Raw genomic sequence first — 27,625 nt, 5'->3', positions numbered from 1 at the left:
ATGGGGTAGGTATCAGGGTTGTTATCCAAGTCAATCTCCCCTTATCTCTGAATGTTAGATAGAACAGGTTTAACAGGGATATAAGCAACACTAGCCACAATATAATGTCATTAGCATTTAAAGTGGATTGGAACCCCTTGAAGACTGGTGGGGTGAACTTCAAAAACCCTGTGATGGGTTGAGAAAAAATTTCACCTGCTGCCACTTCCTCACAGTAAGTACCATTATTGAAGTAGCCCCAGAAACACACACTTAGAGTGTGATAGCTCTGAATCCATGTGGCCATCTTCCAGAGAAAATTAAAAATCCATGAATTCCTCAACTGATCAACCCACACAATAAACCGGATAATAGCCACAGTAACCTTAGTTACGAAACTCATGTTTAAAAAAGGGCTTGCAAATGGAAGAGATATAGCAGTGACCACATGGAGGCCAATCCAGGGTAAGCTGGACAGCATGGTGTCACCTACCACAAGCTTGGGTAATTTAAGAACTGTTATCCCCTTTTCTACCCCTCTCTCAATGCCCTCAGGCAATGCCTCACGTTCTGGGCACCAAAATCTGTCTTGGTTTGAAAGACAGGTATGGTCTAAGGAAAGGCAGGAGCCCCTTTTCTGCGATGCAGAGTGCAACCCCCCTCCCTTTTAATTATTTTAGTTCCAATTCAGACGCCTTCAGGCAGGAGATATGGGGATAAGAATAACAGTTCTTTACTGGTATCTAACAAGGCAGAAAACAACAACAGCTATAAAAATTGACAACAGAACAGAACAGTCTAGCTCCGCTCCAGTCCCTTCTGGCCGCAGGCCGTCTCCCTGTGCTGTTACCGGTGCTGGGGGCAGGGCAGGTCCCGCGCAGTTGAAGAGGGCTGGGTGATGGCCGCCACGGCCCAGGGGTGAGAGGGGATGGGAAAGTGACTCCCCCTCACGGTGTCGGTCGTGGTGCTCAGCAGAGTGTCTGGAGATAGTAGGGTGAGATGGGAGAGCAGCAGAGCGATGTCCAAAGGCAGGGAGCGTGGATCTCAGTACTGGGATGGCAGAGGAAGATGCCAGAGCAGAGCCCAGGTTGTCTTCCCACTCACAAGCCAAGTGAGCGAGAGAGAGCCCAGCTCCAGACCCCCCATCCCACCTTTCCTTTTCCGGTTCCCCCCCCCCCTCCCCCTCCACCCACCCCCCTACGAGAGAACATTATCTGTCGTTTCAAGGTGGAGCCACAATTACTTAGCATAACAATGGGAAGAATTCCACTGAAAGAAAAGGGGAACAATCCAACCCCCAACACAGGTGGTGTGGGAAATGCAGGCACAGAGAGCTCTCAGGGCCTTGTGCATACAGGCTCAGAGATTGAGATGGATACAAGGTTTAGCCTAAAACCTTGGAGAAGGCTTGGGGAATCAGAGCATGAAAAGAAAAATAGACATAAAACAAGAATATACGTTTTTAGTTTAAGTAGAAATATGTTTTAAGGAAACAGAAATATGCATTATGTAAGCAAAGCAGTATGTTAAGTGAGATAGTAAAAAATGTTAAAGTTTAGCAATAGAACCTGTTGCATACTCAGCCAGGAGCTTAAGATGCATCAATGTAGGTTTATGAAGTGTTTTATGATTTGTTGTAAAATGACACATTGTGGCAAAGCCATGAGAAGCAAAGCAATTAATGATTGGTGTAAAAAAGATGCTAGCAAACTTTGTAGGAGTATTTGATTGGCTGAAAACCTAACATAAGACATTGTAACTAAGAATTGGGCAGGTTCTGATATTATGGGTTTGAAGATAACACCTTTAATATCTCACCTTTCTATGAGACTGATGCCATGTGGCATTAAAGCATCTTTTACAATATCTCTCAGTTGCCCTGTCTTTTGTAATAATAATATCCCAATAGGCATTATTTGGACATTAAAGCTGCCAATTAGTCAATATGGATTTAAGGACACCAAGTCTATCCATTAAAACCAATGGGGATTTTGGTGAAATTTGGCCCTAAAATGGGTAAATGTGGGGGAAATGTTGGGCTGAATTCTGGGAATTTCCACTTCAGGATTGCAGTGCTGATGCTCTGGATGTCCTGGAGGCCAATCCTAAATTACTGATCCCTCACCTGTGGTCCATACTGGAGCTGTGCCTCCAGGTAAACCCTAAAATTTCCATTTTCATCTCAAAGTCTGGGAATTCTGAGCCCAAAATTGGGAATTCTAGCACCAAAAATGTTGGAACATCAGCTCTGCCCACTGAAATCACCAGGGATTGAAGGACACCAGGTCTGCTCCAATGAAGTCAATAGGGATTGAGGGACACCAGGTGTACCCATTGATAGGGCTTGATTGGGAAGAGTTACTGTTTAAACTGGGAGCACTGGGAAGGGCTAAGGGGGGACACTGGCAACACTGAAGTAAAAGTGGGACCAGTGGGAGGGATTTGTAGATATAAATGGAGATAAACAAGACTCCAGGTGTAAGCCATTGAAATCAGTAAGAATTTAGGGTCAGCAGGTCTACCCTTCAAAGGCAATGGGGTTTAAAGGCACCAGGTCTACCCAATCAAAGCAATGAGGATGTTTGAGAAACGAGTTCTGGGGGCCCCAGGGGTTTTGGTAATCCAGGTGTCCAAGGGGTACCCAGGTGTATCCAGGTGATTTCTGGGGGTCCACCCAGGTGATTTTTGGGGATAGCCTGGTGTACCCAGGTGATTGCTGGGGGGGATCCAGGTGATTTTGGGCAGTATCCAGATGTACCCAGATAATTTCTGAGAATATCCCGGTTATTTTTGGGGTAACCAAGTGCCCTGACTCACCCTGACAGGCCAGGAGAAGATGATGGCCACTGTCCTCCTAGTTGACATGGACACATGTCACCCTTGGCTACTGTGGGGCTGTTGGGGGGCACTCCAACATTCAGGGGGTACCCCAAAACTCCAGGTGATTACATCAGGGCTAGGAGGTAGGCCTGAGTTACCACGGGAGAGGATGCAGGGCAGGTACAGCCAGGTGCTTTGGTGCATGGGGTTGGTGAAGATGGTATTCTGCAGCAGCTCCAGCTCTGGGGTGGGCAAAGGAGGCACCCCAAAATCTCAGGGTGGCAGCAGGGGAAACCCCAATATCTCAGTGGGTACAGCCAGGTATCCAGGAGTTCAGGTGTGCCCATTAAAGTCATTGGGGATTTAGGGAAACCAGGTCTGCCCATTCAACCCAACAGAACCCACCAGCTCCCACTATAGGCGAGGGAGGGGCTGGAAAATTTGGGGATCTGGCAAACTTGTTGGAGTTTTTCTAGGGAATCCCTCACCTTGCTTCAGCCTTCCAGGGGGCAGTGTCCTTGCTGTAGTTCCTGGTGGGCATCAGCAGCCCCAGGCAGTGTTGCCAGGCTGAGAAGTTGGAGAAGCTGCAGCTCAGCAGGGCCCTGGTGAAGGCCAGCTCGGCCTTGAGGTCCAGGCCAGTCACAAGTGCCTACCAATGTTCCCAGGTGTGGACTGGGAAGACACCAGTATAAACCAGTAAACACTTGGAGTCACCCCTGAGCCCCTGAGCCCATGGCGGCAGCTCCCAGTATAAACCAGTAAGCTCAGCACAACCTGAAGTCACTCCCAGTGAAGTGCCAAGCATCCCCAAGCCGCCTCCCAGTATAACCCAGTACACACCAGTTTAACCCAGTAAAATCCAGAATATCCCTGTATAACCCAGTATAAACCACTACAACCCACTATAACCCCCAGGACCACATCCCAGTATAAACCAGTATAAGCCAGTATAACTCACAATCGGCCACCAGGTCCTCCCAGCCAGCAGGGGGCAAAAACACACCCCTGCTCCCTTTCCCAATAGAACCCAGTACAACCCAGTAACACCCCAGCACCCCATCCCAGTGCAAGGTGATTGAGCATCACAGACTGTCCCAGTGACATCATAGAGCTGAGTGTGACATCACAGGGCAGAGGTCTGACATCACAGAGCAGGCTGTGACATCACAGGAGGGGCTGTGTGACATCCCAGCAGGGCTGTGTGAGGTCACTGTGTTGGTCACTCTGCCCCAGCCCCCCTCACAGTTTCCCCAGACAAGTCCAATGCTGTTCATGCCCAGCAGGGTCCCCTGTCCCCCGGGATCCCCCTGCTCCACCTGGAGCCACAGCCTCCCCCAAGGATGTTCCACAAATCAACCCCAGAGCCTGACACGGGGACAAGGGGCCAGGGCCGTGTGACCAGGACATCAAGGCCGTGGATTATCCAGGTCACTGGGGCCTGTTTTGGGTTGCCCAGGGCAGGAAAGATGTCTGGCAGCTGGAGCAGGGTGAGGGAAGGGCCTCCAAGGTGGGGCTGGAGCCCTTTGGCTGTGAGGAGAGGCTGAGGGAGCTGGGCTTGTCCAGCCCGGAGCAGGGAAGGCTGAGGGGCTCCTCATGCCAGCAAGGACAGGAGGAATTAAAATGAGTCAGGCTGACTTCAGCATTTCCTCAACACCAAAAGCAGCATGAACTCCCTTTCCCCATCCATCACTGAAAGCTTTGCAAATAGAACATTCTTCAAGCTGTTTTAACTGCACTCCAGGCAGAGCAGGCTGGTTCAACACATTAATTGTGTTTATATCTATTATAACATCCACTTTGCCTACAAATCTACAAACAGGAAAAGAAAACAAAACAATTTTTTCTATATTGTTTTCAATATAGTATATTCACTTTGAATGCGCTTCTGAAGTCTTTCTAATTAACCACAGAAGAATTGTAGACTAAAATTTTTTCCCAGGAGATTGTTTTATTTGCGTGTTTTGAAAAAATGTTAATTACTCGTTGCCACTGAATTTCTCAACTGAAGACCTCAGGAAAGAAGAGGCCTCTGGAGTAGAAAAATTCATCAGCAACCTCCAAGTGGCTGAGCATCCATCCTCATCAGAGCAGCAATGAACAGAAATGGGCACAGCTTTGTGGCTGCCCCAGCTTTGGGATGGGCCCTGGGCCTGGAGCAGGAGCAGCTCTGGAGGGCCCCAAGGCCGGGGCTGTTGTGCTGGCCTGGGCAGATGGGATGGCAGGAGGGGCTGCAGAGCTGTCAGGAGCTGAGGGAGAGGGGAGCAGGGCAGCCAGGGAGCCTCCTTTTGCCTTGGCCAAGCAGCTTGGCCATGGCTGGGGCTGAGTCCTCTCTGAGCTGCAGCTGCTGCTGTGCCCTTGGCAGGGGCTGAGGCCGTGGGGCCACTGCCCAGAGCCCCCTGGCCTGAGCAGAGCTGTGGGGCCAGAGCCGGCTGGGCTGTGCTGGGGAGAGGCCCTTGGTGCTGCACAGAGCTCAGGGCAGCTGGCACAGCTTGCAGGGAGCTGGGCTGGCCTGAGAGAGCCTGCCAGAGAAAGCAGCAGTGTCCATGTCAGCCTGGCTGAGCGGGCAGGGGCACGACTCAGCCCAGGCCTTGTGGGGCAGGGCCAGCGCCTGGGGAAGGCATTGCAAACAGGCAAGTGGCCCAGAGAGGAGGCTGCTCTGTGCCCTTGGTGGCATGCACAGAGCAGGGAGGGGGCCCAGGACATTTGTCAGCGCCAGCCTCTGTCCCCAGCCCTTGCCAGCCCTGGCTGCTGAGCCCAGCTTTGGCCTGGGCTGAGTTTGGCTGTGGCCCAGCTCCATCCTCCTGCGGGGCTCAGGGCCTGTTGCCGGCCATGGCCAGCCCTGCCCGGCCTCTGTGCTGGCCCAGAGCCCGGCAGAGCCTGGGGCAGGGCTGTCAGTGCAGGCCCACAGGTGCCACGGGCTGTGCAGGAGCTGGCAGAGGCTGCCCAGCAGGGAGGCCATGGGGCACAGAGCCCCAGGGCTGCTGTGGGCACCACGGCTGCACCTCCAGCTCCAGAGGAGATGGGACAGATGGGAGCAGAGACAAATCATTCCTGCTGCATTCTTTACTGTGTTTGCTTATACAGGTGACCTGCATCCATATGTAGAGGGCGTGTTTTGTTTCAGATAACACTGGTAGAGTGATAGGCATAATATTATTTAGCTGAAAAATTTATTTTTATGCATAATACACAGTGAGAACGAAAAGACACATATGATCAGAAGAGTATCTGAGTTTTTCAGGGGATGACAGAGACTCATCAATGTTCCAGTAGTCAAACCTGTTCAAAAACTTTCCTCAGAGCTTCCTTGAGATGAGAGGAGACCACCAGAGACCAAGGCCAGACAGAGATCCCTGTCCTGGCAGCTTTTGTCTGGGAGAACCCTTGCATATAGGGAATTTTTCATGTGGAGTATCAATTTTGGCCATGGGCACCTGGAAAAATGGATGGTTCTTTTCCATAGGAAGGAAAGCACAGAGCTTCAGTTCTCGAGGGGCTGATGAGAGTCAGATCTCAACATTCCAAGATCACCTGGGCCTGTCAGGTGGCTCCTGGGAAGCGAAACCACCCAGATCTGTTCCATCTTCCCTTGCTTCCATGACACCCTGCAGGGTCACAATGGCCCTTTGTTTCTCAGGAGCCCCACAGTGTCACAATGGTCTCCATGATTCCGTGGGGCCTTGCAATGCCACAATGGTCTCCATGGATCCACGGTGCCCTGCCGGATCACAATGGAGCTTGGGCTGCACGAGGCCCTGTAATGCAACAGTGGCCTCTTGGTTCCACAAAGCCCTGCTGCATCACACTGGGCCCTTGGCACCATGCAGCCCAGCAGGGCCACAGTGATGTCCTTGGTGCCACAGAGTCCTCACAGTGTCACAATGGTCTCCATAGGAAGGAAACAACCAAGCCCCAGCATGGCAGGGGCTGATGAACTGCAATCATCAGAGGTCAAGGCTGGGCAGACCTGTCTGTCCTGGCAGGTTTGTCTGTGAACAAGCCTTGGATAAATTCCATATATCCCTTTGGAATATATATATAGTATAATATACTTTGGAATCCCAATTTCAGCCATTTGTGCCTGGGGGATACACCCAGGTCTTTTCCATAGAATGGATATCACTCAGTCCCAGTGTTTGGAAAGCAGTTGAGAGCTGGTCCTCAGGAGGCCACAGCAAGCCAGACCAGTCTGTAGTGGCAGCTTTTGTCCAGGAGCAATCATTGGATATAGGACTTTGGAGGTGGAATCCAAATTTCAACCATGGGTGCCTGGAGACGAGAATGGTTCTTTTCCACTGGAAGGAAAGCACAGAGTCCTGGTGTTTCAGGTGGTAGATGAGCAGTAGCCACCTGAGGCCAAGACCAGCCAGACCTCTTTATCCTGGTAGTTTTTGTCTGGGAGTTATTCTTGGTTACACAGAATTTTGGAGGCAGAATCCCAATTTCAGTCATGAGCACCTGGAGAAGGATGGTTCTTTCCTATGGGAAGGAAAGCAGAGAGCCCTAATGTCACAGGGCAAATTAAAGGAGACCACCAGAGAACAAGGCCAGCCAGACCTGTCTGGGTAGCTTTTGTCTGGGAAGAAACTCTGGCATACAGGAATTTTGGAGGAAAATTACCAATTCTGGCCATGGTTGTCTGTGCAGGAAGGATGATTTTTTTCCCTAGGAAGGAAAGCCCTGAGCCCCAGTGTTTGAAGGCAGGTGAGAACGAGCCCTCAGGAAGACAAGGGCAGCCAGGCTTGTTGGTAATGGTAAAAGCTTTTATCTGGGAGCAATCCCTGGATATTGGGAATTTTGGAGGTGGAATCTTGTTTCAACCATGGGTGCCTGGATGAGAAGTACAGTTCTTTTCCATGTGAAGGAAAGTCCAGAGCCCCAGTGTTTCAGGGGTACATGAAAAGAGACCCTCAAGATGCCAAGGGCAGTTGGACCACTCAGGCCAAGCCAAGCAGACCTGTTACCTGTTCCCTTGGATCCTTGGGGCCCTGCAGTGCCACAATGGCAGTGTCATATTGGATCCTTGGTTCCACGAGGCCCAGCTGTGTCACACTGGCCTCTTGTTTCCATGGGCTCCACAATGTCACAGTGGTCCCTTGGTCCCATGAGCCCTTGCAGTGTCACAGGGGTCTCCTTGGGGTCACAGTATCCCAATGGACCCTTGGTTCCATGGGGACTCACAATGTCAGAAGGGTCTCCTTGGTTCCCTGAGGTCCTGCAGAGCCCCTTGATTCAATGAGGCCTCAAAGTGTCATTGTGGTCTCCAGGATTCCATGAAGCCCCACAATGTCACAATGGACCTTTGGTTCCATGGGGTCCTGCACTGTTCCATGAATCCTTAGTTCCATGGGCCCTGTAGTGTCACAATGGACTCCTTGGTTCAAAGGTGCCACACAGTGACAAAATCACCCCTTGGCCTGAGGAGACCCCTTAGTGTCACAGTGGTTCCTTGGTTCCATGGGGCCCCATAATGTCACAATGGCTCCTTAGTTCAATGAGGTCTTTAGTGTTTCCATGATTCCATAAGGCCTTGCAGTGTCACAACAGATCATTGGTTCCATTGAGCCCCACAGTGTCACTATGGTCCCCTTGGCTCCACAAGGCTCTGAAGTGCCACAATGGCCCTTTGGTTTCACAAGGCCTCAAAGTGTAAAAATGGCCCCCATGGTTTCATGAGGCCCTGTCGTGTCACAATGGACCTTTGGTTCCATGGTGCCCCACAGTGTCACAATGGTATCCTTGGTTCCATGATGTCAGAATGGACCCTTCATCCCATGGAGACCCACAGTGTCACTGTAGTGCCCTTGATTCCATGAGGCCCTGCCATGCTGAAATGGCCCCTTGGTTCCAGTGGGTCCCAAAGTGTCAGAATGGTCTCCATTGTTCCATGAGGCCCTGCAATGTCACTGTGGTCCCCTTGGTTCCACGGGGCCCCACAGTGTAATAATGCACTCTTGGTTCCATGAGGTTCCTTGTCACAATGGCCTCCTTGGATCCATAGTGTCACAATGGCCCCTTGGCTCCAGGTGGCCACACTGTGTCACAATGGCTCATGGCTCCATGAGGCCACACAGTTTAACAATGGACCCTTGGTTCCATGAGGCTTTGCTGTGTCACAATGGACTTCTGGTTCCATGAGATTTCATACTGCCAACAACAATCTCCCTGGTTCTGCAGTGTCACCATGGACCCTTTGTTCCATGACGTTCTGTAGTATAACATTGTCACCTTGGTTCTGTGAGGTTCTGCAGTGTCACAGTGGGCCCATGGCTCCACGAGGCCTTGCTGTGTCACAATGGCTCCTTGGTTCCAAGAGGTTTCTCAGTGTTCACAATGATCTCCTTTGATCCACAGTGTCACAATGGACAATTGATTCCATGTGGGCTCTATGTATCAAAATGGATTTTGGTTCCATGGGGTTCTGCTGTGCCACAATGGCCCCTTTGTTCCATCAGTTTGCACAGTGTCACAGTTGACTCCTTGGATCTGGGAGGCCCTGCCATGACCTAATCTACAAAATAGCTGAATAAGGCTCCTTAACACTAATTTGCTATTTAAGAGGATATCATTTATTCAGGCCAGAGGTCTAGTGAGAGATTACTCCTAACCATACGTGGACATGTAATTCTACAAGTGTGTCACTTATATTCAGTCACTGCTGGTGCATTTCAATTTACCCATTTCCATAACCGCCCCCCCCCCTGTTTCCCAGGTTCAGTCCTTGTTTTATCTATCACTGCACCCTTGAGCCAGATTTGTTCTTATTGTCTTCCAAAAATCCTTGCAGAGAAAGCAGTTCCCGCAAGCCTTTTTATTAAGCTAAAAGTTCACAGTCACAGTAAAATTGGAATTAAATATTTTGGTATCAAGGCCAAGGCTTTGTGTGTCCAGGCAGAGGCAGGCAGGAGGCAGAGCTGTCAGCAAAGGAAGGGGCCAGCGAGGTGGGGCAGCCGGGGGATGACGACAGCCTGCAGGGACAGAGGCGCAGGGCATGGACACCGTAGGACAGCCTGGGCTGCAGAGGGCACAGGGATGGGCAGCAGCTGAAAGGCCCTGACACAGCCAACTCCTGCAGCACTTGGGCCATGCAGGCTGGCCCTGGGCCTGAGGCCAGCAGGGGACAAGTGAGCCTTGCTGTGCTGGGGCCTCATTGCCTCCTTGTCCCTGCTCAGCAGCCTGGCAGGGGCCGCCCCATGGTGCTGCCCTTGGCATTGCACATGGCCAGAGCCCAGTGGGCCGGGAAGAGCCCTGAGCAATGAGGGAGGGACAGGATCTGCCTTGCCAGGGGCTGGGGCTCAGTCCTTGGCTCTTTGCATTCCTGAAACACATCCAGGTTTGTTCATCACCAGAGACACCTTTCCCTTGTTTGTCCGCACCTGTCATCACTGCCACAAGTGTTCTGCTCTAACTGGAACCTGGGGACACTTTCTCAGTTGTGTTCTTCAGTGAAACCCATTAAAACTTCAAGAAACTTTGGAATTTGAATCTGACTTGGAGTTCTTGAGAAGTTTTCCTTCATCTCCCTCTCAGGGACTGATGTTCAGGGACTCAGCACCAAAGCCCTGAGAGGGTCATTAAAGTCCTTGTGCTGTGTCTGTGCTGATGAGCTGGGCTGGGCTCCTGGCACAAAGGCAGCTCCTGGCAACCAAGAAAAACTTCATAAAGACATTTCTGCTGAGGAGCAGCTCCTCTCCCAGCCCAGCAGGGCTGAGGGCACTGCCTGCAGGCACTGAGGGGACAGGAGCCAGGCACAGACAGGCTGAAGGCAATCGGGACTGGGAAGACATTGAGCTGAGACTGCACTCGGGGAAACATCTTCACAGCCCTGGACATGGTGAGTGTGTGGGTGCAGGGCAATGTCCCCTGTGCTCCTGGAGGGATCTCCTGGAGCCAGCACAGCCCACAGCCTGGGGGATGTGTCAGGAGGACTCTCCCAGTTTCTCTGAGACAGAGGAGGAGGAGGATGTGCTGCAGAGCAGGGCCGCCCTGGGCACTGTCAGAGGGACAGGGCAGGACGGCTCCTGCTGCCAGGGACGGCTGCAGGGGCTGAAGCTGGGGCTGCAGCCAGGGCTGCCCAGGGCTGTCCTGCACAGCAGCTCCTGCAGCCCTCAGGGCTCTTGGCCAGCCCAGGCCATGTGCCACCTGCCAGGGGCACCTCTCAGCCTGCCTGGTAGCTCCCCATGGACTGTGGGGAGAAGTTGGAGGTGTAAGGAGCCACCCCCATCAGGGCAGATTCCTCCTGCTGTGGAGATGGTGCTGCATGGCCAGGGCTGCTCTCAGCTTTCTCCTCAAGGCAAGGCAAAGGGGCTGTCAGGTGTGTCTGTGTCACTGACACTCCTGCACTGTCCCACTGGCCATCAGCACATCTGCCTCCCATCTCCCTCACAAAGTGCCTCCTCACCCTCCTGTGCTGCCTACAGACAGCAGCAGCAGCACCTTGGCTTGCAGCATCTCAGTTTGTGTGAGCTGCCCTTAAGGCCCTGCTGGCAGGGAGATGGCCCTGGGCAGTGCCCTGTGCTGGGAGGGGTGTGCAGGGCAGAGCTGAGCCCCCAGGGCTGGGCTGGGCTCTGGGAACACTGGCAGGGACAAGGGTTGGATAGAGAGAAAGAGCTTCCCATAGGCACAACTGCAGGCAGCAGAGAGCCAGAGCAACCCTTGCTATCCCTTCCTGTCCATCTGCACAAGAAAAGAGAGAAAGGTTTGGAGAAAACGATTTTTAAGCATGAGTCATCAAAAAGTCCACTTTATTTTCAAATACGTTTAAACTGAGGTCACCCTGAAATAGTGGGAGGTGTAATGAGCAAACGGCACCTGTGTGTCACCAGCAGGTCTGAATGCAGTGGGGCACAGGGAGCCCTGTTTTCTCTCTGGGCTTCCCAGTGTTCAGTCTGAGAGCAATGCTGAAGATGAGGCAGTAACTCAGCAGCAAAAAGCTGAATTAAAAAGAAAAAAGAAAATGGAAAGTGAAATTTCCCCAAAGATAGAGAATTTTCAGTGAATATATAAGAAAATAGCATAGGAGTGACCCACAGAAGCCTGTCCCAGCTTGTCAATGTTTTCTTTGAACAGTCCCCCATGCCGAGAGTGCAGAAATGTCCAACAGCAGCTCCATCAGCCACTTCCTCCTGCTGCCATTGGCAGACACGCGGCAGCTGCAGCTCCTGCATTTCTGCCTCTTCCTGGCCATCTCCCTGGCTGCCCTCCTGGCCAACGGCCTCATCATCAGCGCCGTAACCTGCGGCCACCACCTGCACACCCCCATGTTCTTCTTCCTGCTCAACCTGGCCCTCAGCGACCTGGGCTCCATCTGCACCACTGTCCCCAAAGCCATGCACAATTCCCTCTGGGACACCAGACACATCTCCTACTCAGGATGTGCTGCTCAGGTGTTTATGCTTGTCTTCTTTTTTGGAACTGAGTTTTCCCTCCTGACCATCATGAGCTACGACCGCTACGTGTCCATCTGCAAACCCCTGCACTACGGGACCCTCCTGGGCAGCAGAGCTTGTGCCCACATGGCAGCAGCTGCCTGGGCCAGTGGCTTTCTCAATGCTCTGCTGCACACAGCCAATACATTTTCCCTGCCCCTGTGCCATGGCAATGCCTTGGGCCAGTTCTTCTGTGAAATCCCACACATCCTCAAGCTCTCCTGCTCCAAATCCTACCTCAGGGAAGTTGCACTCATTGTGGCCACTTTCTGTTTAGCTTTTGGTTGTTTTGTGTTCATGGTTTTCTCCTATGTGCAGATCTTCAGGGCTGTGCTGAGGATCCCCTCTGAGCAGGGACAGCACAAAGCCTTTTCCACCTGCCTCCCTCACCTGGCCGTGGTCTCCCTGTTTATCAGCACTGGCTTTTTTAGCTACCTGAAGCCCCCCTCCGTCTCCTCTCCATCCCTAGATTTGGGCTTGTCTGTTCTGTACTCAGTGGTGCCTCCAGCCCTGAACCCTCTCATCTATAGCCTGAGGAACCAGGAGCTCAAGGATGGCCTGAGGAAAATTATCATGAATGCTGCTCAGAAGCAATAAACTGTTGGTCGTCTGCATAGCTGTTGTTGTGTTAAATTCATGCTTAGTTTGTGTCTTGTATTTTTTGCTGCTGACACAGCTGTTGCACTATTGAGAATTTGTTTGCACAGAAGTCTTTGACTGTACAATTTTTAATTCAGTGTTTGTCCTTCTAGCAAACCCAGAGACTGTATAAGCCAGGAGCTATACTACCCATGTGCTTACACCAAATAAAGAACTTTGTATTGTCGTGTTCCCCTGACATTCCTCCCTGACTTCTCTGCAGCTGCAGGGTCCAGAGGGCCTCTGGAAAAGGGAACCCCAGTGCTCCTCACTGCCTGGCAGCCCCAGGGCTTCTGCTCCATAACCTCCCCATCCTTGTCTTCCACACTCCCCTTCAGAGCCCCTGGGCTGGTTTAAGGCCTCAGGGCTCTCTCAGCTCAGCCCCAGTCCTGCTGTGTGACTGTCCAGGGACTGCAGGCAGGGACAGGCCGTGGGCACTGCAGGGACAGAGCTGGGCTCTCCAACAACATTTCCATCATGCAAGGGCATCTCCCCAGTGCAGGGCTTGAAAGCTTCAATCGCCTTCCCAGTTTGCTCTCATGGATGTTCCCAACACAGCGCCCTGGAGAGGAGAGCAGCAGTGACCAGCACAAGTGTGGCAGTGTTCAGGGTGGGGCTGTCCCAGCAGTGCCCTGGCAAAGCCAGCGCCGCTCCCAGCAGTGGCCTCTCACCCCAGGGCACAGAGGTTGTTCTTCCCTCCCTGGAGGGACATCAAGTGACCAGGTCAGGAGTCTGTGTTTGCAGTGCAGGGACATTCCACAGCCCTGAACATCCTGTGTGTGTGTGAGGGGACATGAACCCAGTGAGCACAAAGACCTTCAGCTGTTCTGGTGTTCCCAGAGAGTAACATCCCCTGGGAACCCCTGGATGCAGGGTTGGGATGAGCTCCTGTGCCCAGAGCTCCCCGTGTCCATTCCTCCGGCCGTGGGGCACCTCGGGCAGGGCATGGTGACACCCGCAGGGCTGAGTTCCGTGCCAGGCTCTGGCAGTGGCAGCAGAGCCCAGGGAGCCCCTGCCCATGCTGCAATGAACTCTGTGTGTGTGTGTGTGTGCCAGGGAAGGACTCGTGTCCCTGGACACCCCTGGGGCTGTGAGCAGGGTGTGAACTCGGGCTGTAGCCTCGGCTGCTCTCAGTAGCAGAGTGCAGCCCATGACACTTGGGACAGCCATGGTGCCACCCTGCTCTGCAGCACTGTGGCTCCTGCAGCCACCTCTGTGCATTGCCCTGCCCCAGCTGTGCTACTTGCCGGCGCGATGGCTTCCAGGCGTGGCCACTGCCTGGTGTGCAGCAGGAAGCAGGTGAGAGCAACATGGCCCGTGGTGGCCCAAGCCACCTGACTCGTGGGTTCCTTGAGAGGGGGCTCTGAGCGCAAGGCTGATGGCTCCCTCTTGGCGATTTCCAGATGATGGAAGCCAAGCAGGTGAGGCAGAAGGCTGCCTTGCCTGAACAGACAACTTCTCTGGGAAAGAGCATGGAAAAGGAAGCAGTGTGCCCCGTGGAATCCAGGCCAGGAGAAGAATACACAGATGCCTCTTGTCACTGTAGGGAGAAATCTGGTGTGGTAAAAGCTCAAGTGGAGATGCAGGTGGCTAGAAATAAAAACGGGGGGGGGGGGGGGTCACAATAACGAGTGTTTTATAACACATTAATGGGAAAAAACATTGTAAGAATGACATCGTCCCCTTCCAGGATGTGGATAGTCACTTCTCAAACAAGGACAGAGACACAGTACAGATGTTTCATGCCTTTTTTGCCTCTGTCTTCAACACTCATCCCACTCTTTGATGCCTTAAGTTTTAGCTTTTGTATTTTGCAAGTTCTGTACTGCCTTCGTGTGTAACTCTGAATTTCATATCAAGTTCTCTTCACAGTTTAGTCAGACAAAACAATCCTTTTCCAGCCTGAGAACCAAGGACACCACTGCAGCTTCAGGCCCAAGAGTGTAAACAACAGCGAACTGAAGAAAGCAATCTGGGAGGAAGGAACTTCATGACCTGAAGCTGTCATTGGACAATGAACCCCAAGAATGGAAATGGACCTAAACTTAGAAAAGTGTGAATACCTGTGACCGCTCCTCCACCTTGCGTCCATCCTGGGTAGAGCCACGGCCGGGCTCTTACACTGCCCAAGGTGTAACCTTCAAAGGCCTTTTAATAAACACCTCCTTGATTCCCTTAACACTGTCCAGCCTCTGTTCCCAGCAGCCTCTCCTAGGCATCGCCTTCCCAGTGGAAAACATTGCATCGTACCAAGGGACACTGCAAAGTCCTTGAAGATGGCAAGCCCTGCTCAGCAGAATGCAAACCACCCGCTGTGTTTGATCCACAGCATTCCCTTGCAAACGCAACACGTGCCAGCTAATGAGAAGAAAGAAACTGTATGGCAGTCAAAACCAGAGCAGTGGGAGCACCATGAACGCTCCTTGGCAAATCCTGATTTATTTAGAGCAGAGGCACTGCAGATGTCAGTGAGCTGCTAACAAAAATCTCTTCCTGCCTTTGACAGCCGGTTCAGGAGAGCTCCCCAGAAACAGAGGAACTGCAACTCCTTTTGTCTCTGGAGGATCTGCTCGGGCACAGAGTGGTGGGTGTTTCCAGTTGGGAATGCTGCAGCATCCTGGGAGCAGTGGGCTGGACACTGCTGGCACCAGCACTCCTCCTCACATGCCACGGGCTCCAGGGAACAATTCATCGCAACGGGCTGAGCTCCTGTTCTTACTTCCAGGCTTCTCACTTCCAGGCTTTCTCTGGCCACGTGCATCTTCAGCCATGAGCCACTCTGTGGATCCCTGCAGCGGGTGGGGCTGTGAAGGCACAAAGGGGCTGAGCGCTGGCGTGAGGCAGGGCAGTGATGTGCTGGCCACAGCACTGTGACATCGCCGCGCTGGCACTATATAAGACAGGCCAGCAGTTGCAGCTGCCAGTGCAGTCGTGATGGGACGTGCCAGAGCCATGGGTGATGGCGACGTGCCAATGACTGCGCTTCTCCTGCTGCTGGCCACTGCGGCTGTCTGCTGGGCCATTGGCCACTGGCAACCACGGTGGTGGCAGACAAGGAGACCAAAGAGGAGCAAGCGTCCCGTGGTCCCGCCCAGAGGCTCAAGGAGGAACCCAGGAACCCCTGTGGCTCCTGGGTCATCCAGGCCTCGGGCGACCCCTCGCAAGCGGCCATGGGCTCCCGTGAGCCTCCTGGGCAGCCCCTGCAGCTGAGGCCCCTTTGTGGCCGTGGCCCATGAGCTGCAGGATCTGATGCTGTTGCTCTGGGATGGCGAGGGGACACATACGCCACGCTACGGTGGGATGTGGCAGGCCCTGTGGAAGGAACTGGAGGAGCTGGTGAAGCGAGGCCACCTGCCCTGCTGTAGCTCGTCCAGCTCCTCAGGAAGCCTCCATCACCCCAAGAGGCTTCTCTCCATCCCTGGGAGAGCCTCAACCCTTGCAAGGATGGCACACCAGCGGACACATGCCATCCTTGCGGGGACCTCAGGCCATCAGAGAGCCTCCATCCTGCCAGGAGCCTCTGCAATCTCTGACAGCCTCCATCCCTTGCAGAGGCGCAGTGAGACCTCTCTGCCTGCGGACAGTGCAGAGCCCGTGGACAGGTCTCCCAGCTCCCTGGGCGTCAAGAACACAGGCACAACCCTGACCATAGACGGGACCGGGGAAAGCCCAGAAGTCCCAGTGGGAGCCCAGCCCGAACCAGGGGAGGCTTCACAGGAGCAGCTGGCGGAGCAGCGAGCATCCTGGGGACAGCAGCTCTAGGCCCACAGCTGCCAGGATGCTGGGCCGGTTTTGCCAGCTGGCAACAGCCCGAGCCTGGAGGTGGAGACGACCCTCGAGACACCAAGGGGGTTCCTCCATCTCCAGGAAGCTGCCCCAAGACAGCCTTCGACCACCACGAAGGCCTCTCTAATAGCGGGTAAGATGTGCCTAGGAGCTGTCTGAGGCTGTCCCGGGGCTCTTGAGGGGCATGCCCAAGCCAGGCCAGGGCCCCTGAGAGCAGCCTAGTCCCTGGCTGCTTCCAGTGCCTCCCATGCCAAAGGCTTCAGAGGCTTCAAAAAGCCCTGTCTGCTTTGCAGCTGCTCCTGGAACCCCCCTGTGTGACACCTCGGGCTGTAGCCCCGGCTGTCCTCAACATCACAGTGCAGCCTGTGACGCCGGGGACAACGACAGTGCTGCCCTGCCCCGCTGCACCGTGGCCCCTGCAGCCACCTCTGTGCCCTGCCCTGCCCCAGCTGTGCCACTCGCCACCCCAACGGCTGCCCCGCGGTGGCCGCAGCCTGGCGTGCAGCAGGAAGCAGGTGAGAGTAGCGTGGCCCTCGCTGGCCCAGCCCGCCTGCCTGGCGGACATTTGGAGGGGGGGCCCTGAGCGTGAGGCTGATGGCTCGCTCTTGGCACCAGGGCAAAAGAAGCAGCTGCAGGAGCTGTACCAGCTGGCCCCGCATCTGGGACGTGGCAGTTTTGGCACCGTTTTCTCGGGCATGTGCCTCTCGGATGGGAGCCTGGTGAGTGGCTGCGAAGGCCGGGTGTGAGAGGAGGGACAGGGGTGGGGAGGGGCAGGGCTTGAGCTCATCCCCCCTCTCTCGATGGTTTGCAGGTGGCCATCAAACGCGTGGCCCGGGAGAGCATCCTGCAGTGGGACGAGCTGGTGTGTGAGCGGGTCCAGAGGGACAGGGCAGGGCGGGGCGGGGTGGGGCCGGCAGGGATAAGCCCGGGACCCTGGCAGTGGCAGGCGGGGGATGGCAGGCTGAGCGGGGCGGGGTGGGCGCGGGCTCCGCGCGCGAGTCAGGGCATTGCAGGCCTGGGGATGCCAGAGATCGGTGGTGGGGCCGGGCAAGGGGCACCTCCCAAGCATCCCCCGGGGCTTGGCAGGAAGCCCAAGCACCAGGGGGGCTGCCTGGGGCGGGCACTGGGGCATCCCAGCCAGGGGACAGCGCAGCTAGTGGGCAGCATCAGGCCTGCTGGAGGCATTATCTCCTCCTCACAGCCCGATGGCACCTGTGTTCCCTTGGAGATCGTGTTGATGGAGAAGGTGGGGTCTGGCAACTGCTCCATCATCCAGCTGCTTGACTGGTTTGAGATGCCTGACAGCTTCCTGCTGGTGATGGAGCGTCCCGAGGCATCGCAGGATCTCCTGCAGTTCCTGCAGGAGCAGGGGTCCCTCAGTGAGGAGGTGGTGTGCTGGCTCTTCCACCAGGTGCTGGAGGCTGTGTGGCACTGCACCGCCTGCAGCGTCCTGCACCATCAAGCCAGAGAACCTCCTGGTGGACCCGGAGCGTCACGAGCTGAAGCTCATTGACTTTGGTTGTGGCACCTTCCTCCAGGAGCGGGCCTACACACAATTTGCCAGTGAACCCCCAGCCTGGGCCCTGCTGCCAGTGCCAGGCACTGCACGGCCCCATTCCCTCCCGGGCAGCGGGCTGCGGCCTTCAACCGGCTGCCCTGTGGCAAGGAGCAGATGCCGTGTCCCAGGAGCCAGCTGCTGGCCCTGCCCACAGAGCGGGGCTGCAAAAGCTGGGCCCCGGCCCCTCGGCCTGCCTGGCCCACAAGGGTGTGGGCTGCTCTGCTGGCCTTCTTCACCTTGCAGAATGGTTTCTTGGCTTTGGCCAGATGGTTGGGGGATGTGGGCTGGCCTGCAGGGGAAGTCGGGGCCGCCGGCGCAGCCGCTGCCTCAGCCAGGAGGCCGGCGCCAGGCTCTGGAAGGCAGCGGCCTGCGCCTGCACAGCGCCGCCTGTCTCCCCTAGGAACACGCGCGTACAGCCCACCCGAGTGGATCGGCCTTGGCTGCTACCAGGGCCGTTCAGCCACCGTCTGGTCCCTGGTTGTGCTGCTGTATGAAATGGTGTGCGGGACCCTCCCCTTCAGGAACAACCGCCACATCGTGTCGGGGCAGCTCTTCTTCGGGCTGCAGCTCTCCCGAGGTTGGTATCTGGCCTGACGAAGGCAGGCTTTGGCAGATGGCGGCGCGCAGCCCGGCGTGGCCCTGGCACAGCTGGGCAGGATGTCGCTGTGCCCTCAAGGGCTGGCCGTGGGAGGTGGCCCGTGCCCACGGGCTCCCTGTGGCACGCGTGGCTGAAGGTGGTGGCCGTGTCCCGCCGTGCCGCTCTCCCGCACGGGGCAGGGTGGGTCGGCTCCTGCGGGCGCCAGGGGCAGCTGGGCAGGAGCCTTCTGCAAGTGACCGTCACTTTCTGGCTTCTCTCCCCAGAGTGCAAACATCTGATCCGCTGGTGTTTGTCCAAGCACCCCGCGGACAGGCCAGAGCTGGAGCAGATCTTCTGGCACCCTTGGGTGTGGGGCGGGCGTTTCTGACGCCTTGCTGGAGCCCCTGCAGCACCCAGTTCCCACGTCCCACGCAGGACCCAAAAAATAAAAAAACCAGAAACCCATTGCGGAGTGTCAAGTCTGCTCCTTGTCAGCAGCTTCAGCTAAAGAAAGCTCTTGGGAAAAGGGCTAATCCCTCAGGTGCTCCCTTCAGCCTTCTTCAAGCTTTCCAGGCCTTTCCTTCAGCATGGTAACTTTGTGTCTTCCAGCACAGGCTGGAGCACAGCTAGGAGGGCCTTTAACAAGACAAGAAAGGCAACACTGAAGCAACAGCTGTCCTTTCAAACCCAGGCGCCCACTTGGGCGTCTCCTGAAGTGAAACAAGGGAGGGCTCTGTGTGCATTCCAAGGGCCAGGGCGTGGCAGGGGCAAAGATGTTGCTCTGCTACCAAAGCTGGGAGAAGAGCCAGAAGCACCAAAACGTCATTTCACCCTGAGCCCTGATGAACTCATGCTCTTTCTTTCCCTCAAATCGCCAGCACGCAAATGCAGGACAGGCCTCGTGGCTCGTGGCAGAGCCTTCTTCCTCCCCAGGGAGCCTCCTGGCAATAAGGGGGGAGCTCCCCTCAGCCCAGGACTCACCAGCTCAGGGCCCCTAGAGCCAAGCCGCCGGCTGAGCCCCCCGTGCCCTGAGCCAAGTGGGCATTGGGCCCATCCTGGCCACGGCCACAGCCAATGCAGCGAGGTTCACACCTCTGACAAGAGGAACAGGGCCAGCAAAACCTCAGCCCGGGCCATGAGGAGAGCAGACTTCAGGCTCTAAGGTCCCTGGGGAAAATGTATTTGAATGTGCTGGCGCCCATCAGGGCTGGTGACTTTTGAAACATCACCTCCTACGGGCGCAGGGGCAGGCCATTCCCAGCTGTCGGAAGCCAAGCAGGCGAGGCACCAGGCTGCCTTGCCTGAACAGGCATCTTCTCTGGGATGGAAAAGGAAGCAGTGTGCCCCGTGGAACCCAGGCCACGAGAAGAATACACAGGTGCTTCTTGTCACTGTAGGGAGAAATCTGGTGTGGTGAGAGCTCAACTGGAGATGCAGGTGGCCAGAAATAAAAACGGGGCACGGGGGAGCACAATAAAGAGTGTTTTAAAACACGTTAATGGGAAAAAACACTGTAGAAACAACATCGCCCCCTTCCAGGATGTGGATGGTCACTTCACAAACAAGGACAGACACACTACAGGTATTTCAAAGGCATTCTTTGCCTGTGTTTCATGAGTTCCTTGCCTCTGTCTCCAACACTCATCCCTCCCTTTGATGTCACAAGTCCCACGGGCACCCCGCGCAGCTGCGGCCCCTTCGATGCTGCTGCTGTGGGATGGTCATGGGACTCGTGTGCTCTTCTACTCTGGGATGTGCAGGCCTTCTGTTAAGAACGGTGCAGTTGGTCAAGCTGGGGCTCCTGCTCTGCTCTAGCTCATCCAGCTCCTCAGGAAGCCTTCATCCCTTCAAGGGCCTGACTGACATTGACATCACTGCTGCACTTCAACTTCTCTTGGTAGGAAATCCACTTTCTTCCTTCATCAAAATTGAGAAAAAAACTCTAAACTTTAGTGAAATTCAGCATTGCTTTTTGCAACCAAGCATGTACTGGATGGGGCTGAAGAAGTTCTTTAGCGTATATTGCCTAATACCCCTTCTCTTAAATGTTGCATCGATAACTTTAAAACTAAGGAAAAATAAACATAAAAGGAAAAGAAAATGATGATTAATTATTTTAGAATTACTTTTAAAAGAAATCTTCGTGCTGGCATGAACATATTGGAAAAGTTTTGAGTACTGTTTCCCAGTTTTAAAATTATTGAATCACTCTGAAGACAGCAGTTATTGAAGTAATGTCAAGACACAAACAGGTTGCCCAGAGAAGCTGTGAATGCTCTATCTCTGGAAATATTCAAGGTCAGTAGGGACAGGGCACTGAGAATCCTAGTCTAATAGAAGGTGACCCTGTCTATGCCAGGTTCTTGGAACAAGATGATCTTCTAACCCAAATCGTACCAAGGTTCTACGAAGATCTGGGCCTGGTGAAGTCAGCAAGTAGAAACAGACCTGTTACATCCTGCCTCTGAGGGGGTAGTGAAGGCATGTGTTGTCTACAAACATGAGCAGCTGAGCTTGCTGCCACAACAACCATATTGATTTCAGAATTATTTTTGCTTTTATATTTTATATTTTTACATATTTTAATACATATTTTATATATAAATATTTTAAAATCTATTTTCTATCTTTTGCTTCATATATATTCATAGCTCTATTGTTGTATAGTTATATAGTTTCTTAGCTAGCCCCAGTACTCCTTCCTACCCTGATGGGTAGAAAGACAAAACACATTCCAGAGGCTCCAAGCTGGGGCATCCAAGGTCCTTCTCCTATCTTGGTTCTTCCTGGGAGCCTAGGTTGAAACCAGCTCTTTGAGAAACATTTCACAAGCAAAGTTTAGTTGCTATCAAAATGGAGGCTACAGTAAAAGGTGGAACCAAAAGGGGAAATTACTTCACTATTTGTGTCTCTAACTGGGTATTTTTTCCAATTATGCTAATTTTCTAAACATAAAACTGTATTTATCCCATGTGAGAGTAGGCATTTTCCATATCTGCCCCTTGGAGGCCCCCAGTAAAGACCAGCTTTTATATGACCTCTTACAGGAATATTGTCTCAAAAGTATGTTGTTTTATTTCTAGGTCTTTAAGGTATCAATGTTTATTCTGCATCCAGAGGCTCAGCAGGGGCTGTAGCTAAGTAATAGTATTTAGACTGAGTAATAAAGGACAGCAACATTCTTAGTTGTGCCTGGTTTGTCCCCTCTGTTTGCATAAGTACACCCTGCATTTGAGTGCTTTATCATCTGTGTGCTGTGCTGATGGATGATGGAGCCCAACACTGAGCATCCAGTGCTGCTACCAAACTGGAATAGACTTGTCCAGACTTTCTGCACTCCAAAGATTTTCATTTAGAGCTCATAGCACATGCTTCTTCTGGACCCCCGAGGTCTCCTACGGTCTGCTGCTGAGCACAGGGCTGGCTTGGATGCACTTTGAATCTACAGAACAGCTTTGGGCTGGAACACAGGCTCAGGATGTGCTCAAATATAAATGCCACCAGACTGCAGAAGCATCAACGAACTCTTCAATAGGATGTGAAGGAACAACAATCAATCTGAATGTTCAGCAGCTGTTCACAGAATCGAATATCCAGAGAGGGCCACACGTACAACATCTGAGAAGATTTTGTGAGGAAAGCGCAACATCTACCTGCAAATGCCAGTAAAGCATTCCCATCCATTGGATTATATCTGATACTCTAAAAATGTTTCAAGTCTGATCTCACAGAAGTGGTTCTATTTTTTGTAAAAAAATCACAGTTCACAGTCTAATATTGGACCTCAATACTTTCCTCTGGATATTCTGGAATAATGTCTGATTTCTCCTGGTACGTGAAAGGAACAGCACATTATGGACAGCTTCTTCATGCCCAGAATGCTCCCAAAAAGCTCAGAGGATAGTTTGACAAAAACTACATGCAACTAGTCTATTTTTTAACATGGGAAATTAGCACTCAAGTTCATATATGGCTGTCTGATGTCATGTGATTTGTGGTTTTTACTAATACTATCTTGTCAACAAATGTCATAAGGCACAGAGATAAGGAGCCATGCAGACCACCTGAATTAGAATTAGACAACAAAGGTAATAGAAAAAACCTAAATCCCATTTTTAAGATACAGAAGAGCCACCAGACCGAGTTCGGGCAGTAAGTCAATGTCTCAGCAGCAGAATTCAAATGGTGAGAACAAGTGTGAAAGGCTCTCACTGATATCTTCCCTTATTCACCCACAAAGTACCAGGGGGTGCTCCCAACTCAGGGTTGGTACTAAGGACAACCTCCTGCCCAGTGTCCTGGAGGGACTTCAGTACACTATTCCAAAAACATAAGCAACCAATCTTCATGATGTGTGAACCTTCCTCCTCGGGAGCAGGAGTAAACTGCTGCACGAGTGGAACTACAAAGGCACATTGCAAGATGACAGGAAGATGACGGTAGCATGACACAGCCCATTACAGAAGTCACTGCTAGTAAAAACCCAAACCATAGGTGAGCAAGGAGCCCAGCCCATGAAACAGACACACAAATGAGTAGCTGAAAAAGAGGCCCAAGCACAGCGGCCATTGTGGCCAGAGGCAGGTGTAGAACAGCAGCTCAGAGACTGCAGCTGAGTGACTGTCATAGTCAGGGAGCTGCGAGTGCCAACCATACCTGAATGCTGCTGCCAAGGGACAGACAACTAACACATGGACAGAGACACAGCAGGCTAGCGTGCTAAACTCCTAGCCATCAAGTGATCAAAACTAAACAGAGAAACCCCACTGACCAAAAATCCCCAAACCAAGCCCAAAAATAAACACTGAAGTAAGAGAAGCTGTGGAGTCTGTGTTTCATACTTGCAGGCGGGCTAAATAATGATTGCATGTCTGGTCCTATTTTCTGTTATTACCCACTCTGTTGTAAAGGACACATCTCAGAGGAAGGGAAGATCCCAGGCCAGGATGAGGGCACTTGGCATTCGTGGGCAGATGGCAATGTAGATGTAACTAGAGAGGACAAATGAAAAACCTCTCAAAGAAGAATGCAGTGCTGAGAAAATCCTTCATCAGCTTTGAAAATACAGATGAGAATCTGGATGTTTGCTTCAAAAGCCAGGGTGCTGGAAGGACAACGGAGGCAGCGAGGACTCAGTGGTCCAGCAACAGACTAAGCCTTTGTCATCCCTTGCCATAGAACCCTCTGGGTAAAGCAGCTGAGCAAATTCTAGGAAAAAGAAGGTAACTGTGCTTGTTTAAAATAAAGAGGTTGCAACAAGAGTGTAATTTGGAGGGACTAGCAGAGGAACAAAGGGTTTGGAATAGACACCATGAAGTCCATCTGCTGCCATTAGGTTTGACTGCTAGCTGTTGACTAATTGATAAAAAGTTCCATCATTAAGTAGCTAGTTTAGATTTAGATACATGCAGTCCTCTCAGTTTATTATCTAATGTGAAATACTCAGATGAGTAGACACAAACAGAAATGTTATGTTCCCTACAGCTCACAAAATCAAATGCCTTTCAGTTCCAGGCTTTCATTCATAGTCTTTCTTCCAGCTGGTGGCAAGGCACAGATCCAAAATACAGTACAGCTTGCACCAGATGTTGGCACTCATGCAAGCCTAATTTTGGCAAGCAGGAGAAGAGTCAGTGCATTGAGACGCTGTGGCAGTCAATCTGGTGTTGGCTTGTTGCCTTGAGAGCATGGCACAATTTCATGTGTGTGTGTGTGTCAGCTCCAGATACCTCTCCCAGTTATTTTATGTTCTTTAAAGCAAAGCAAGTCTCCAGCTGTTATAGTGTGAGAAGCAAACTTTCAGCAACAAAATGAGTGTATCTGATAGAGAAATATGTAGAAATATTTGAACTTGCAGAGTCTGAAACTATCTCTGCATATCAATACATTGTGCACTTCAGCCTGATTCAGATGGGCAGCAATTTAGATGACAATGATGACGTTTTAATGACAAGTATTTCTAATTTTGGATTTTATTGAGTGCAGTGTTGAGTCAAGATAGAACTTGAACATTTTTACAACAAAATTGACTTCAACAATACTACAAACTCCAAATTGTTAGCCTATCAAAAACCCACATGAAATGATGCTCAAGTAGTGCTGATGTTTGAATTAACAGCATCATGAAAAAGCAGCTACAGATTACAAACTGAAGCGAGCAAACTCAATTGCTAAACACAGATCATGTGCTGCTTTATTATTTGGCTCTTCCCTCTTGAGTATCCTGGATTGAATAGAGCAACTTCAATTCAGCTGTGGCTGACATGAAGCTAAATAGTATTGCAGTGCTACAAAAATCAGGGGAAAAAGCAAGCAAAGTATCATAAAATGAAGAGCTGAACAATATTTCTCTAATTCAGAGCTGAGAGAATGGAGGGAAGAAATGAAAGACTACCTGCTGCACATGTAAGGGGTAGGGAATTAACTAAAGGCATTATATGGACATATGGCAAGGGCAGTTACAAGGCATGCCTGAAGCCTGGGTAAGCATTCAGGTGCTAACATGGCAGGAGGTCATGATTTGTTGGTCTCTCAAATTTTGATGCTGCAATACTCACTGAAACTTTGTTAAGTTCACTGGTAGCTATGCCTTAATTTAACTTGAGTTTAATATAACTCTAATTTCAATGGGATTCTAAGGGGATTGGCTCTCTAGAAAAAATATGGAGGGGAATTAAGATACTTCTGAGAGAAATCTTCATCTAACATGTCCTAGTTAGCAGAAGAGACACACACCCTCTTTCAGATATGCTGAAAAGCCTTATCCTGGGGCAACATGGCAATGACTCAGGAACGCAGAGAAATCTTTTCAGATCATTGGATATGCCTTGCATTTTAATCACTTGATAGAGAAGACAGTCAGGAATCTGAACCCAGGATGAGGCAAAGTGTGGGGTGGGACTTTATTTGGCTCACTGATCATGGATTAGTTAACTGAGGTGAAAAAAGATTCCAATAAGAGCTCATGTAATGCTACCAACACCAGTTCTATTTCCAGGTACATCAGAATTTTGCCTCAAATGAAGTCAGTAGTATGGCTCCATAGTTACCCTGGTCTAATTCAATGAATCATTGGCTTTGTTACCAGGGAAACTGGCTGCTAGGAAAGGGTTGAGGTTTAGGATGAATATTCTCTGTTGTGGACAAGACAAGAAATATGTAATACTGGAATAGTGTGCATCAGTTGACAGAGGCCAGTATTTTCGTCTTTGAAAAGCTGCCCCTCTGAATTCAACTCCCTCTTTGATGATGACCAACAGGATGATATGAACTCTTTAGCTAAAAGTCACCTATGACAACTGTTGTACAAGCAAATGTACACAACTTTACAAACGACCTTAAAAATCACCAGCACCAGACATTGCCGTGTTTTACCTGCACTGAGCACTACTGTTGGATGCTTGAGCTGTCTCAGCTACCAATTCTAAGATTAGTTTTGAGTACATCACATCATTGTTTATCCAGCATATTTGACATCGAGTAATAGATCTCCACGCATTTATCTCTTTTTCTTAAGATTTTTTAATTAAGGCACCTAAGGAATCCATTTAAGCAGAAATTTGTCCCCAGAAACCCTACTAAAGATGTCCCTCATGGCAACAATTTCAAATGAGGTGATGGTGGCAGGCTGAGATCAGCATACATTCTTTTCATCTCTTCCTCTGCTTTTTCCCTGTTGTTGACCACTCTCTGAGAGGCACATGAATACCTTGTCTATACCTTTACCTTGTGTACAACACACAAAACCAGATCACCCAAAACACCTGACCTGAACAGTCTTGCTCCATGGAGGGAATGAAAGCCCATCTGACCTGGTGAGAGCTAGAAAAATCAGAAGCTTAAGGATAAGTGCATTAATAACCTCTAAGTAAACACTATAGATATTTTAAATCCATACCAAAGATGTAGGCACTAATTTTAGTAATACAACTATAACAGCAAGGATTTTGAAAGGAGTCTGATGGATTTGGAAATCCCTTATATCTGTGTTTTAAGTCACCAAGAGCATTTAAACACAGTAATGTTCACAGCTGATATATAAAGTCATATTTGTTAAACTTGTTTCTATTTTATGCTTGTGAACTGCATGTGCATAGAACAAAAACAGTTTTGAAAGTGCAATTTCAACAATATGCAGTAGGTTTTTTCCCACAATGTTTCAAAAAGGAGTCTACAAAACACAGAGGTCCATTAAAGTGTTTAGCATCTCCAAACAAGAAAGACAACCCCCTCCCCATATAAAATTTCAGCCTCTAAACTTAAGAGAAAACAGGAAAGGGCAAAAATCCATGCCTGCATACTGGATTCAGGGGTACATCTGTAAGAGTGTGTGCACAGTATGTGCACCCTGGGAAGCAGCTACTTAATTTAATTAGATGGATCTCTGTACTAGCAAATTATTCCTACCTGTGAAAATTCCAGAAGCCTTTGATCCACGATTCCAAGCAAAAGGGAAACAAGCTTATTACCTCCTCAGGCATTTCCCACACTGTCCTATGCTTTCCACAGGGGCCCCAATGTGATCAGCCCTTTGGAAGGGGAATATACCTGGGCTGCAGGAGATGAAGAGCATTCCTCAGAAGGCAGTTTATCAACAGATGGCTTGTGGGGCTTGAAGCCTATGCAAAAGGAACAAACATTTCCCTTGTGATATATTTCCTCATGAATCTGTCAAGAATTGGTCTCCCCAGATTCCCTGGGAATGAGTTCTCTCCGGTAAAAAATCCAGGCCTTCAATTTTTGTCCTTACTGGACCAATAATCATGTCTAGAGGTGTTAATTCTTATGTTCAAAAAGGTCCGATTTCTTTAAAAATATGCCACAGTGCTACATAACAAA

General features: G+C 51.3%; 1 protein-coding gene across 1 annotated transcript; it reads left to right on the top strand.

The window, feature by feature from the left end:
* Nucleotides 1-14,120: 14,120 nt before the first annotated feature.
* Nucleotides 14,121-19,175, top strand: LOC148217469 (serine/threonine-protein kinase pim-1-like). The gene is given in 10 exon segments (XM_088158650.1): nucleotides 14,121-14,165; nucleotides 14,270-14,408; nucleotides 15,918-16,046; nucleotides 16,666-16,785; nucleotides 16,986-17,371; nucleotides 17,464-17,514; nucleotides 17,854-18,107; nucleotides 18,109-18,215; nucleotides 18,611-18,787; nucleotides 19,072-19,175. Coding segments are annotated over 10 exon segments (1,512 nt in total).
* The last annotated feature ends 8,450 nt before the right edge of the window (nucleotides 19,176-27,625 follow it).

Source organism: Sturnus vulgaris, unplaced genomic scaffold (assembly GCF_052056855.1).
Source record: "Sturnus vulgaris isolate bStuVul1 unplaced genomic scaffold, bStuVul1.hap1 Scaffold_84, whole genome shotgun sequence".
Taxonomy (NCBI): Eukaryota; Metazoa; Chordata; class Aves; order Passeriformes; family Sturnidae; genus Sturnus; species Sturnus vulgaris.
The sequence above is the reverse complement of the archived record's forward strand: the minus strand, read 5'-3'. Positions and strand labels throughout refer to the sequence as shown.